The sequence below is a fragment of the Phoenix dactylifera genome, chromosome 2 (assembly GCF_051530095.1).
Source record: "Phoenix dactylifera cultivar Ajwa chromosome 2, Ajwa_hap1_PhDact_Kaust_v1.1, whole genome shotgun sequence".
NCBI lineage: Eukaryota > Viridiplantae > Streptophyta > Magnoliopsida > Arecales > Arecaceae > Phoenix > Phoenix dactylifera.
In genome coordinates, this window is record NC_143191.1 from 43391539 (window position 1) to 43406330 (window position 14792).

The 14792-nt window shown below is 35.6% G+C and overlaps 1 protein-coding gene and 1 pseudogene across 4 annotated transcripts in view; both read left to right on the plus strand.

Annotated features, from left to right (window-relative positions):
• The first annotated feature begins 271 nt into the window (after nucleotides 1-271).
• LOC148714839 (uncharacterized) lies at nucleotides 272-6164 on the plus strand (annotated as a pseudogene).
• Nucleotides 6165-8824: 2660 nt separating this feature from the next.
• The window catches only part of VPS15 (protein kinase family protein / WD-40 repeat family protein), a 29257-nt gene continuing 23289 nt past the window's right edge, over nucleotides 8825-14792 (plus strand). For 2 of the 4 annotated variants that reach the window (XM_026800427.4, XM_088716523.2), the window contains exons 1-6: nucleotides 8826-9355; nucleotides 9464-9538; nucleotides 9826-9948; nucleotides 10215-10260; nucleotides 10355-10515; nucleotides 12933-13012. Coding sequence is in view for 2 of the 4 variants with exons in the window: in XM_008815452.5 (XP_008813674.4) it covers nucleotides 9158-9355; nucleotides 9464-9538; nucleotides 9826-9948; nucleotides 10215-10260; nucleotides 10355-10515; nucleotides 12933-13012 (683 nt within the window). In the remaining 2 variants the exon portion in view is untranslated. Of the gene's footprint in view, nucleotides 9356-9463; nucleotides 9539-9825; nucleotides 9949-10179; nucleotides 10261-10354; nucleotides 10516-12932; nucleotides 13013-14792 lie in introns of all 4 variants that reach the window. The other 2 variants (XM_039126129.3, XM_008815452.5) reach the window with 2 other exon arrangements.

Consider the following 14792-nt stretch of genomic DNA (forward strand, 5'->3'; position numbering starts at 1 on the left):
TTTAAGGATCTAAGTCCCACACATAAGGCAGGATGCTACCATTCGGGATGCTACAGCCATTGGCCAGTCATGCATGCCTCACAACTGAAGTCTATTTTGTATCTCAGTTCTTCCTTTCCAACTATATACTGAGGTCGTACCCAACAGAGATAATTGCCATTGAGTTCGACTGGATCAATCCGATGTGCTTCAGCTACTACAGTTCATGGAACACATCATTTCGGAGTTTATGCAACGCTCTGCGACCAGTCGAGCAACGTAAGCACCAACTATGGGCTCAAGTTATGGCTTGCAGCAGGGGGTGCAGCTAGAGAAAGCTGGTGATGGGCTTGCCCTGGTATGGCCGAACGTGGCAGATTAAGGGCTCGACGGAGCACGGGATCGACACCGGCAGTTGGGGTCGGACCAAGAAATAAGGGGGCAATGAAGTACTTGGATGTAGTGGAATTCAAGAGAGAGAGAGTAACATAGCAGAATTATATGATGAAGTGACGGTGTTGACTAACTCCTATGCTTAGGACGAGTTGGATCGGGTGTGATGGTCTAAGGTTGATGACAAAGAAGATAGAGTTTGCCTGAGGGTCAGCCATGGCAAGTGATCGGCTACGATAAGTACTGGAACATCTCTCAAAGACGTAAACAAATGCATATAGTTTTTTTGTTTTGGTTTTTTTAACCAAAACTAAATTGTGCTCTCCTAGTTGGTAGTAGCCTAGTCTTCAAAGCTTTTCCACGGTGAACAAAAATAAATAGAGCAAATATATATATTTTATATTTTTTAAAAAAAAGAAAAAGAGAAAAAGCAGCATAAACATGCTTAATATGTGTTGGCAGAACTTTCAGAATAGAACTTTTTAAATTAGAGCTTTTATAAAAAAGCTATTTGCTGTTTCGTAACTACATTTTTAAAGTGTTGTGGAACTTTAATATGTATTTGGTAAATAAACTGAGAAAATACTTTTCGTATGACAAAATGACCATAAAGGATATTGTATAGTATAGTACAATAGAGCACAATAAAATATAATATATATTAATACATAAATATATAATATAGTATAATATTACTGCAATGTCATATAATATTATTATAATATAGTAATATAATATTATAGCATAATTTGATATTATATAATATAACATGTCAATGTATTATGATATAATGTAATATAACATTATATTTATAGTATAATACAATAATAAAGATATAAAATATCATAATTATTATCATTATATATTAATATTTTATTGATATAATATTTTTAGGAACTAATTTTTTGTAATTATAATATTTTTATCATGGATATTTTGGTCCAAAAAAAAAAATTTATAAATCAAAACAGCTTTCCAACACATGCTAAAAGTACTTTTTCGAATAAGCTCCATTTTAGAGCTTCCCCCAAGAAGATGTTTTAGCTAAAACAGCTTTCTGATTTTTTTACGAAACATTCCTATTCTATCCAAAAGTACTTTTGGAGGGTCAGAAAAGTGCTTTCTATCCCACCAAAAGCTCTGCCAAACGAGGCCTAAATTCTCTTTGGATGTGGATCGTCTGTGACTCAAACTTTAGTTGTTTTTTTTTGATAGATTGAACTGGTCCATAGAAGATCTCATTGTACATATTAATTTCAAATGGTATAGTCTCGGGATGCATCAAAAAAATAAAGAGCATTTCTAATGGAGGATGAACCTATCAACACTAAAGAAGGTCTGTGAATATTAGACTTGAGCACATCATTAGGCGGAGGGTTCTTTCTTATCCCTAGTGATAGGTCGGTCTTGGCCCATTGTCTAAGCTTCTCTAGGAAGAAGGGGTTTGGTCTATAGGGGAATGATGCATATACAAGCCAAGTCCACGTCTTAACCGACTCTTTGCATTAAACTCATGCATATTGGCCAGAAAAAAATAAACTATGGATGAGTTTCTCTTTCCATTTATCACCAGTGCCGGCCCGAGCCCTAGGCGATCGAGGCGGTTGCCTAGGGCCTCGGACCAAAGGAAGGCCTCCGGCCTCCGCCTCTGGGAGACCTCCTCCTCCAGCGACCAGCGGGCAGTGACCAACAGGCAGCGACCAACGGTCCGGCAACCGGCATCCAGGACAACGGCAACGGGGATAGAGCTTACGAGTTACGGCCTACCGCTTACGGGAGTAACGGGACAAGACATCTTAGCCATCCCCCGTCCATAGCCCGTCTTCTCCAGCTGCCCAGGCCCTAGCGTAGCTCGTCTTCTCCATCCAACCGTCCGCCTGGCACGCCACCGTCTTCTTACTTCTTAAATGTTAGCCATAGCCCGTAGTCACCGACACCATAATCCCAAATAACCAAAGAGGACGGCGTCTTCTTCTTCATCCTTGAGTTCTTCCTTCAGCAGCTCAGCTCTTCTTCGGTTCTTGACTCAACAGTTCTTCCTTCCCGGCTTCCCGTTCCTCGATAACTCGGTTCTTGACGGCGTCTCTTCTCCAGGTCTCCTTCTCGGCCCTCCGCGGCTCCGCAGTCCGCCCTCTCTAGGTGTCAGGGGACTAGCCGACTAGGTGAGTTCTCCTTCTCCAGTTCCGCCCTCTGCGGCTCCGCCCCTGTTTCAACTTTCAATTCGTCATTCCAGAGACCAGAGTCCAGACAGCTTACTGATTAGTGATTACAAGCCCTTTCTGATTTTTTAACCCCTTTGTTGGAAAATAGAAACTATAATTTTAAAGATTGTTGGAAAATTTTGCCTAAACTGGGGAATGGGGGATTTATTTTTTGGGCAGAATGTGCCGGCTGCCGGAACTGTGGTTTGAATGAATCATTTGATTATGTGGCAACAGGGGCTTTTTTTTTTGTTTTTAACTCAAGTAATCGTTGGTGCTTTGTTGTGCTGAATCATTAGTTCCCCCCTTTTACCTCTTTGTCGATAGATAGAATCATATAAATAGAGGGAAAAGTTAAGAGTATGATGGTTGGGGTTTGGTGCTTTCCCTGTTTCTGATAGTTGTGCAGGAGCCAGGAGCCAGGAGGAAGAGAGAATAGAAATTATTTATTTCATTTTATGGTGAATGAAGAGATAACCCTGTTTTTAGTGTTACAATTAATGATGTAAAAACTACAATTAACATTCTTAAACTTAATGTCATGATATACTCTCTGTTACAGTCTTACAGAGCTCCATTTTGCACCCATTTCCACTTTACTATTTACATTTCAATACCATCAAAATTTTTATTGTCGGATTCTTGAAAATAAATTTTTATGTCTATTCTTAAAAATTGATAATAGTTTTTCATGTCTAGGGTCTCCATTAAAATTGACAGTAGCTTCGGCACCCCTTCTCGCCATTAAGTTCGGCACCGCTTGTCGGGATTTGAGTTCGTCGTCAAATCCGGCACCGCTTGTTGGGACTTGAGTTCGTCGTCGAGTCCGGCACCGTTTCTATTGGCATTTTGGGTTTTATCATTTTCAACTCTATTCTATTTTGATTTGTTTGCAGTGATTGTCTTAATTGTTTGGTTTGATAATATTATTTTTAGATTTAAATGTCTAATAGAAAATTTGAATGTGGGTATGAAAAACTCAAAAAGAAAAGAAAAATCGAAAAACTCATTCAATCTCAAAAAGGTGCTTTAGATAGATTTATTGTCACAAATAAACAAAACACTACATCAAGTTCAACTCAGAACGAAATAGAGTTGGAAGATGACATAAAAAGAACGAAACAAAATGAGATTGATAACCAGATTTATAGTAGTATTCAAATATCTACTGAAACAATATCTAGTGAAGAACACAATAAGAAATTAGATGAAGATAGGATAAATAAGGATAGTGTAGAGTTTAATGAAACTAGTTCTATTTCTATAAATATATATGATCCTGGTCAATGGAAAAATATTGATACAAAGTTAAGAGATCTATTAGTGGAAAGAGGTCCAATTAGAGATTATGATCTTCATTTTCCTAGGGATGAAAATAATAGACACTTTTCTACTATACATTACATTCGTAAGTTACCTAATGGCGAAAAATATGATAGAAGATGGTTAGTATATTCAAAGGATTTGGATAGGGTATATTGTTTTTGTTGTAAATTATTTGATTCAAAGTCTAGCACGAGTCAATTAGTCAATGAAGAAAGTAGGGATTGGAAAAATCTAGGTATCAAGCTTAAAAGTCATGAAACAACTAATGAACATATCATTAGCATGAATAGGTGGATTGATATAGAAGTGAGATTGCTAAAAAATAAGACAATTGATAAAAGTCTCCAAGAACAAATAAACCAAGAGAAGGATTATTGGAAAAAAGTTTTATTGAGAATTATTGCTGTCGTAAAAAATCTTGCAAAAAATAATTTAGCATTTCGAGGAAAGAATGAAAAGATCTATCAAAGCAATAACGGAAATTTTTTAAGTTTTATTGAAACGATTGCAGAATTTGATCCAGTAATGCAAGAACATGTTCGACGCATTCAACATGGTGAAATTCACAATCATTATTTAGGTCATAATATTCAAAATGAATTGATTCAAATATTAGCATCTGAAATTAAAGCTATAATAATTAAAAAGATTAAAGAAGCAAAATACTTTTCTGTAATACTTGATTGCACTCCTGATGCAAGCCATCAGGAACAAATGACCCTAGTTTTAAGATGTGTAGATACTTCAACAAGTCCAGTAAAAGTAGAAGAATATTTTTTAGAATTTTTAGAAGTAGATGATACCTCTGGAAAGGGCCTTTTTAATGAACTTATAAATATAATAGAAAAACATAAACTTGAGATTAATGATATAAGAGGACAAGGGTATGACAATGGATCTAATATGAAAGGAAAACATCTAGGTGTACAAAAAAGATTATTAGATATAAATCCTAGAGCATTTTACACACCATGTGGATGTCATAACTTGAATTTAGTATTATGTGATACTGCTAACTCATGTCCTAAGGCTATATCTTTTTTTGGAGTGATACAACGAATTTATACCTTATTTTCTTCTTCTACAAAACGATGGAAAATTTTACAAGATAATGTATCTACATTAACTCTTAAACCTTTATCACAAACACGTTGGGAAAGTCGTATTGAAAGTATCAAAGCAATTAAACATCAAGCTCCTAAAATAAGAGATGCCTTAATTCAATTAGCGGAAACTAGTGAAGATCCTAAAATAAAGAGTGAAGCCATATGCTTAGCTACATATGAGATTGAAAATTTTGAATTCTTATTGGGCATGAATATTTGGTACGATATATTGTTTGCTGTTAATTCAGTTAGTAAGAATTTACAATCTGAAGACATGCATATTGATGTTGCCATACATCAATTAAAAGGTCTTCTTTCTTATTTAAAAAGTTATAGAGAAAATGGATTTATGAATGCTTTGAATTCATCTAAAGAAATTGCAAATGAAATGAAAATAGAACCTACATTTCGTGAAAAACGTGTGATCCGTAGAAAAAAACAATTTGATGAAAATACTGATGATGAGACAATAAGATCAGCTGAAGAATCTTTTAGAATTGATTACTTTTTATATATAGTAGATCAAGCTATTTCTTCAATTCAAAGTAGGTTTGAACAATTTACTATATATGAAGATGTTTTTGGTTTTTTGTTTAATTTTAGAAAGTTAAAATCTTTGAATGAAGAGAATTTGAAAAGGTGTTGTATTAATCTTGAAAACTATTTAAAGCACGGTGAATATTCTGATATTGATGGTCTTGATCTATTTTCAGAGTTAAATGTTTTAAAAGAAATTTTACAAATAGAAACTTGTACCCCTATTGATACTTTAAGTTTTATTAAAAAAACAGATTCTTTTCCAAATGCATGCATTGCTTACAGAATATTGTTAACAATACCTGTAACAGTTGCTTCTGCTGAAAGAAGTTTTTCAAAATTAAAGTTGATAAAATCTTATTTGCGGTCAACTATGTCACAAGAAAGATTAAATGGATTAGCTATATTATCGATTGAAAATAGTATTTTAATGAATCTTGAGTATAAAAGTTTGATTAGCAATTTTGCATCTTAAAAAGCTAGACGGATTATTTTTAAATAAATTTTTAAAGTATTTTGCACTTATTAAAATTTATTATTATTATTATTATTTTAAAAAAAAGCCTCTCTTAGAAAGTTTGCCTTAGGCCCTCAAATGTATTGGGCCGCCCCTGTTTATCACATGCCAAGAATTGGATAAAGCTCAAAAATCTAATGAGGTCAGTTATGTACCTTGGCTGAACCAATCTTTTAATTTAGGACTGAGGGCTACTCATGGGGTTGTAGAAGACTTGCACTCACCACCTGCACTTTATAACTAAATATATGCTCTCACAATTTAAATACTGATATCCTCATCCGGTTAAGGATGCAAATCTATTCAAATCTAATCACAAGCACCATATTTGGCTTGTGGTCAGCCTCAATGAGTTCCTGCTGCAGTGTTCTCTAATCCACATGGACCATGAGTCAGGTTCACTCTGATACTATTTGTAACAACTCGAGATTTCTTCTAAAAAGGCTAGCAAATAATATTTTTTCGGGTTCTCTAATCTTATATAAATATCCAAGATCTCTCGGACGAATAACCGATGTGGAACTAAACATACGCTCATGCACAAATCTTCACACCTTTAATTCACATTCATGCTTCTTTCTAAGACAAATAAAAGAATTAACCACCGAAAGGTATGGAGATATTCATTGATTCATGTAAACCAGTATAGAGTATTTGCAAGCATGTGAGAAGAAGAATTGATGGTTGTCATCCCATTTAATTCTTTTATTCTAATAATATCATGGGTGTACTCTTGATTTTCTACATGAAACTTTTTCTCTTCCTTAGAAGTGCATAATCCAACCAAGTTGCATATACTTTCCCAAAGATATATGCGTGGAATAAGACACAGCCCCTGGATGCGAGGCTCATCTGATACCATCGAGAACGCATAGAAGACTGATTTCATGTTCATTAAGCTCTGTAATTGGATGCTTCGGATAGCTTGTCCACAGAATAAAACTGTACATGGCTTAGATATTTTAAGGAGAAGTTTTGTGATGTAGAGAAAAAGTTTAATCAAAATTAAAAAAATTAGATTCATTCAAAGTCCTACAACTTAAATCACCTCTCAAAAGAATGGAATATCATGGTTTTTTCAGGATTGCATTATTTGGAGGACTTCCCATGTCATTCAAATTCTTCTCCGCCAATCATTGTTACTCTTATCACCTCTCACTCTATACATATCTATCCCGACTATAACTTAAGCAGGCTTCCAACAGGCCCTTAATTACGTACACTGTATACAATCTCACCTTTGGTTGCTGTTTCCTCGTGAAAAGAATAAGAATTGGTTCACCAAGGGTGTACTCTTTTAACAAAAAATTGTGGAAGGAGAAGAGATGTAGAGCCCTTCACTCACAAAAGGAGCTAGAAAGTTTATATCAAAATAATATGCAATGTTAACGTCCTTTAGGGGTACAAGTAAAATTGGTTGTTTAAATAATATCTACAAGACATCGAGTGTTCTCGGCAAGTCCTTCGAATGCTTTCGCGTCAGGTGCAACACATGGGGGATGCTAGTGTGATTAAAGACGTATCATATTACATACATACATACATACATATATACACACACACATATATACATACATATATGTGTATTAATTATAAAGAGGTTCATAGAAAATTAAAAAATTAATCAAAAATTCTAAAAAAAATATACATAAAACAATATCATGCTTTACTACCATGCAAAAATAGCTCTCCCCTTGGTAACTCTAAAGAACTCTCTCTGAATAGCATATATTATAGAGAGGTCGATAGAAAAATAGAAAACTCACCAAAAATCCTTAAAAATTAGAATTGGAGCTATGCCGAGATTACTCTCTCCATATATATATATATATATATAAAATATATGTGTGTATTAATTATAAAGAGGTTCATAGAAAATTAAAAAAAATCAAAAATTCTAAAAAAATATACATAAAACAGTATCATGCTTTTACTACCATGCAAAAATACCTCTCCCCTTGGTAACTCTACAGAACTCTCTCTGAATGGCATATATTATAAAGAGGTTGATAGAGAAATAAAAAACTCACCAAAAATCCTTAAAAATTAGAATTGGAGCTATGCCAGGATTACTCTCTCTCCACACACACGCGCGAGTATATATATAATATGTGTGTGTATTAATTATAAAGAGGTTCATAGAAAATTAAACAATTTATCAAAAATTCTAAAAAAATATACATAAAATAGTATCATGCTTTTACTACCATGCAAACATAGCTCTTCCCATGGTAACTCTAGAGAACTCTCCCTGAATAACATATATTATAGAAAACTTATCAAAAATTCTTAAAAATCAGAATTGGAGCAATGCAGAGATTACTCTCTCCACATGCCTCTCCTAATCACGCAGGTTACTAGAAAATACGGTAAGTTTCGAAACAACCCTAAAAAAAAAGGTCACTTTATTTAATGCTGAACTCTAATCACATGCATGATAGAGAAACTTCCCATGCATTTAAAAACCCAAATCAAATAAATGAGTATCTCCCATCTCTACCGCCTTTTTCTTATCTAGACCTCATTGTTGAAATCTATAAATTTTATAAATTTATTTGGCTAAATCATGTGATAAAAATTAGAATGATGTTTTATAATTTAAAGGCTCATTAGTATAACATGTCTTTTTAATTAATACCAAATTCATAACTTTAAAGGCTCATTATTATTTTCTTATTATACATTGATTATATATTTTTTTTTATTTTTCAGTTATATTATTATTTTATTTTAATTACAATTATACTGTGCGTTGCACACTTGCACGGACCTTTGGTTGGTTTGAACGAGAAGCTGAGAGACAAGCGCAAGGTTTTCATATGCGTGTGAAGTGAAGGTGCCTCGTTCGCGTCACTCCGGTTTCGCGTGCGTTCTTCGTCCTCGAAGCCGAAAGAAACCCCGCACCGGAGGACGAGAAGACGGCGAGAGCGAACCAGAGACGAGAAGAAGCGGACGAACCTGCTCCCTTTCTCCTCCGAATCGCGACGTGTGAAAACCCTAAATCTGATCTTGTCTTGCCCTCCGATCCATGCTCGATCTTCCCCGGCGAAGAGGAACAAGAAGAAGAAAGCCGCGCGGAGTAGGAGGAGAGACAGGAGATGGGGAACAAGATCGCACGAACGACCCAGGTGTCGGCATCGGAGTACTACCTCCACGACCTGCCCTCCTCCTACAACCTGGTTCTCATCGAGGTACTCGGCCGCGGCCGCTTCTTTAAATCCATCCTCTGCAAGCACGACGAGGGCCTCGTCCTCGTCAAGGTCTACTTCAAGCGTGGCGACCCTTTCGACCTCAAGGTATAGATTTCTTTTTCTCGATTCTCTCCATCAAGAACCCCAATCTTTACCCTTTCCCATCTTTTTGATCCTAAATTCTATCTCGTCTTCTTGATGCCACCTTGATAGGACTATGAGAAGAGGATGGCGCAGATCAGGGATATCTTTCAAACCGTTCAAAACCCCCATGTCTGGCCCTTCCAGGTGACTTCCTGTTGCCCTCTTTCCTGTTCCATGTTATTAGGTCCTTAAAGCTCGGTTCTTGATATTTTTCTTCAGGAATGTGAGTATGAGATTTTGTAATTATATGTTTAAATTCTTAAAGATTCGAGCGGTGATATTTTCTTGGTTGGTATGCATATAATTGATTATAATTTATCGAGAAGAACAGTGCGCTGTAATCAGAGTGAATGCGGTGGAATGGAGTTATAGACTTTCCTTTTGTCCTTTTTCTGCAATTTTATTCTAAAATACTTTGGGCCGATATTTAGTTTTGGCTAGAGACGGATAAGGCGGCGTACCTCTTGAGGCAGTATTTCTTCAGCAATCTTCATGACCGGCTGAGCACAAGGCCCTTCCTCAGTCTCATCGAGAAGAAATGGCTTGCTTTTCAGGTACTAATTCCTGCACTGTTGCAGAAAAGGAAAAGACGTTTAGAATTTACTGATTGATGGAATTCTTTGATTTAATTAAAAACAAACCTGGTGGTTACTGTCAACTGGAAATCAAACCATACGTTTTGATCTGGGTTTTGAAATACAACTTACCTCGAGCGTCCCTACCAATCTATCTACCATTTCTTTCTGTTCATTGTTCATGTGAATTCTTTTCTTTATGTTGACTAGATATGGTTGTGGACTTAGCTCATTTGGATGTGCAGTTACTTTGTGCGGTGGAGCAGAGCCACAGTAAGGGTGTTTGCCATGGTGAGAGGGCATCATTTGGAGACAAATAAATGGCAAACTTTCTAGTTTAGAGGTGTTTATTAAAACAATGTGGGTTTTTTTCCTTTAATTGTAGGTGATATCAAGTGTGAGAATGTTCTCGTCACCTCTTGGAATTGGCTGTACCTTGCGGACTTTGCATCTTTCAAGCCAACTTACATACCAGATGATGATCCTTCAGATTTCTCATTTTTTTTTGATACTGGAGGGAGGAGGCGTTGTTATCTTGCACCCGAAGTTGGTTCTTTTCTTCTAGCCAATCTAAATGCCTTTGTTTATCTTGTTTCAAGCTGCAAAAATTTATTATTTTCAAATTGCTTGCAGATTATTGATGTCATAGATTAATCGCTTTAATTGGTTTATGCAGCAATCCTTGTTTCTCTCTCACCTTAGCTAATTTCTTTGTGAAGATATCTGAAATGGCAGTTGCTTCTTTTAGTCAGTGATTGTTATTGGCAATTCGATTGACATATATGACATCTTTAGACTTCTAGAAGTTAGTAAGCAGGAGAAATGCTTGCAAGATAAAAGACACCTATGATTAACTGGAGGAATCGAGACGTTGGCCCTTAGAAATTACTATTTATATAATAAAAATATTGAGGAGGTATAGGAGGACACTTATTGCTCCAAAGCACCTGGCCATGCTAGGAACCATTGCCAAAGTAGGACCTAGAAAAAGGCCCCAAATAGATAGGTTAATGCTTGTATTTACAACCATAGAGGACAATAAACATCCTAGCAACCATCCTAGCAACACATTAGATGTAATTTGGTCCTATAGTTCCAAGTTGAGCTCATATTCTAGCTGACATCTACATAATTCAAACAAGACAACCTTGATTTTCTCATATAAATGTTGGTGATATCCAACAAATTGATCCCTGGAAGGATGAATTATTGTCGTGACTGTCCATGCTTGCTCTTTCTTTACTCTTCTTTTCCCTTTAACTGCAAGCTTCTTAGTTCTTGGTTCTCTTAACAAAATTGGAACCTTTTGCTGTAGAATTACAGTTTTGTAAGAATTTTGCTCCCAAATGAAAAGACAGTAAACCTAGGCAAGTTCCCGCCGAAGCACCAAGTTCTTATTTGTCAAATTTAAGATGATCATTTTTGTTTCTGAATCAAAATGGACTTGTGCTGGTTGAGAAAATGGATAACTTATACTTGTTTGAAAAATATAATCATTTTGAGACTTGTGTTATGCCCAAATATTTGCTCTTGTTGTTTCATGCTTTAGTTGTGCACGACAAAGATGGAAGTTCCGTATGGTTTCTTCTTTGCTGTTGGTTCCTTGACTGGTATGTCTCTATCAGAAAATATCTTCTTATCCTTCTTACTATCAAATATTCCTTATTCGTAACTTTTCAACCTTTATTTCCGATCCTTGTCCTTATGAAGGTCTATTTGGTCTAAATTGTGCATATATACACCATTTGATATGGGTTGATTTTCAAGTCCAGATCATTCGGTATGAAAAATGATTAGTTTAGATGAATTATGTCAAGATTGGATTACATACAAATACTTCAATATCCTTGAAAATCGAACCTAGCGCAGTATATTATGGATAACAAATATTCATAATGTGTCAATACAATATCTAGTTCTAGCATGTAGGTATCGAGTGCCAAGCAAGAGCACACCAGGACTGTAGAAGTATTTGTAGTAATATCTGGACTATATGGTCTTTAAGTGTCTCAAAAATTATAAATGTTTATTTTGCAGTGCAGTAGAAGAAGATGATTTGTTGGCTGTGTTACATATTTTCTTAAGGTGCTGTATATTCTCCTTCTATTGTCCATTGACTGGGATTGCAGGTTCAAATAGCAGCCCTTCAATAAAACCTGAGTTTTGCTTTAGGCTGCTGGTACTGAAAATGAAGTTGCACCACAAGCATTTGAGAGATAAGCTGATACTATATAGAGTGGGACAATGGGTAGACTGTTGATGTTGCATAAATTTGAATGTTATGCAGAATAAAAGTTTGAGCAATAATATGGAAGTTAAGCAAAACGAAAGTTACAGTAGACAAAACTAGCTCAGGCATCTGAACTTACACAACAGTCGGTACATTCTTAGAGAATCGTCTAGGTTGGATTGGTTATATGAAGGCCAAAGATGGCCATAAAGGCAGATGATGAAAGAAATTCCTTGATCAAAGTTTTGAGGAAGGATTTGCAGAGGCTTAACTTGGGAAATGTACTGTCTTTGATGTACCTGCATGTAAAAAAAAAAATCGTAATGTTGACTCTCAGTAAGTGGGGAAGAAATTTTATGATGTGAAGTGAATGATTGGTTTTATTTCTCAAACACAATTTGCCATCTTTAACTTTGATTGAGCGTACATTTGCATCAGAATGCTTCATTTTTTTTTCTCTCTAATACTTGAGCTTGATTTATCCTATGTGAATAGGTATGACTTTGCCAATTAATGCAATTTTTGAAACTCACAGCCTGAAATATTCCTAAACCCATTTCCTCTACTAAGCTTATTTGGTGAAGCTACTCTCTCTACTCTTGCAATTGACATGGTTTATAATCTTGAATAAATTTTTTTTGATTATCCATTTTATATTTTTCCTTTCATCTTCTGCTAAGGTTTGTTTAAAGAAATAAATCAAATTAAATTTTCTTTTTTAAATATCTTCCAGAGGTTTTATGAGCATGGAGGTGAGGCACAAGTTACACCAGATGCACCTTTAAAGCCATCAATGGATATCTTCTCTCTGGGGTATGCATTATCTCTTTATTAGAAGCCTTCCTTTGGATGTTGACTGAGTGTGTAATAATCTGGCAGTCTTTATGCTATGGTGTCCTTTTTGTACTCTGGGTGCTCGTGACCCAAAAATGTCTGATTTAATATACTTTATGCCATTTTAAGTTGATAAAATAATAAAACAACTTTTTAGTAAATTTCGAGGCAGCACTTAGTTCAGAAATAAAGCAGCCCAAGCCCTATTCCTGCCTAAGATCCTTTAGAAAACAGGCATAATCAGTTATTCTAATCAAACTTGCTCATGTTAGGCACAACTTTCCAAGGGAAAGCTTTCATAAGCTATTCCTATCATAAAGTGCTTATTTGTGCTTGCCTCCTTTGTTTTTTCATTGGAGAAAGCGCCATCAGCCTAGAGTTTTTCTCCAACTTGTATCAAATAAAAACAGGAATAACTTCTGGTTAACTACTCTAATAGGCATACCTATTCCCTAATCTGCTGTTTCCTATTCCTGAACCGAATATTGCTGAAGTTGGTCCTACTTGGTTACTTACAGTCTGACCCACTTCTGAGTATGCCATGATGTAAAAACTAATGAGGCCATTCCGTTTGGATGATGATGATTCTCCTAAAATGTAATAGCAGAGTAAGAATTGCTGCTAAACCTTTTTTTTTTTCAAGTTTTACACTACATAAGCATGTAATATCGGCTAGATTTAATCATCATATCTTAGCATTGAACATCAGTTTCTAAGCCAGTTGTATTATTGTATCTAGTATCTGCATGCTTACACATGAATAGAGAAAAATGCGTTTGAAGGATAATGTTATCTGGTTGGTTCCTTCAGCTTTTGCTGGAATTTGCATGGGGAAAATATGCGTTGTTATGGGACTATTAGTTGTGGTTTTTGTGGCAATACAGTAATGAGTATATATATATCTAATAGCATGGTGATGCTAGTCAACAAGCGGGAGCAGCATTAACCTTGTCTTTTGTGTGTTGGAAGTTGGGCCATAGGGGGACCAACTGATACACTATATCTTCATTACCCGGATAGTATCAAGTCAGGGAGTTCATCTCACTAACATCTTCTTGCATTAATGATGCAACAACTGCTGTTATAGCAAATATATCAGATTACCCAGATAGAATCAAGTCAAGGAGTTCATCTCATTAAGATCTTGCATTAATGATGCAACAAGTGCTGTTATATCAAATTATACAAGATAAGGTTCTGGTTTTGAGAGTAAAAATTAAGCAGGTTTTTAGGCTTTAGAAATATGGAAGGAAACAAGGGAGAAACTAAATAGAAAGAAGGGAAATGAGAAAAATAAGAAACTGGGAAGGTAAACAACGCTAGAATCACACCTTGGGCTTGACCTAGTAAAGAAGTAATCACTCCTTCAAATATAGGAACTAGAAACTTTATTCTAGAACACAACACAACATGCCTTTACAAAAGACATCTAACCTCCTTTTGTAGAGGAGGTTTGCAATTAACACATTACAAAAACATCTAAGTAATGGTTGTCCATATTGTTGGCATTGAGTTGTCACACAAAGGTGCTATTTAGCACTTAGCTGGTTATTAGCTAAGTAATGGTTGTCAATGGGTTGGCATTGAGTTGTCAAGTAGTTGGTAGAATCTTCTAAGTAATGTGATTGGGCCTTGTCCAGGCCCAAGGGACTTGGGCTAGTACCGATGTACTTCGGTCTCGAAGTCTTGGGCTAATCAAGCTCCCAAATTGGGGCTGCTTCAATTTTGTGCCATTTAAGTGCAGATTTTTCTCCTTCAA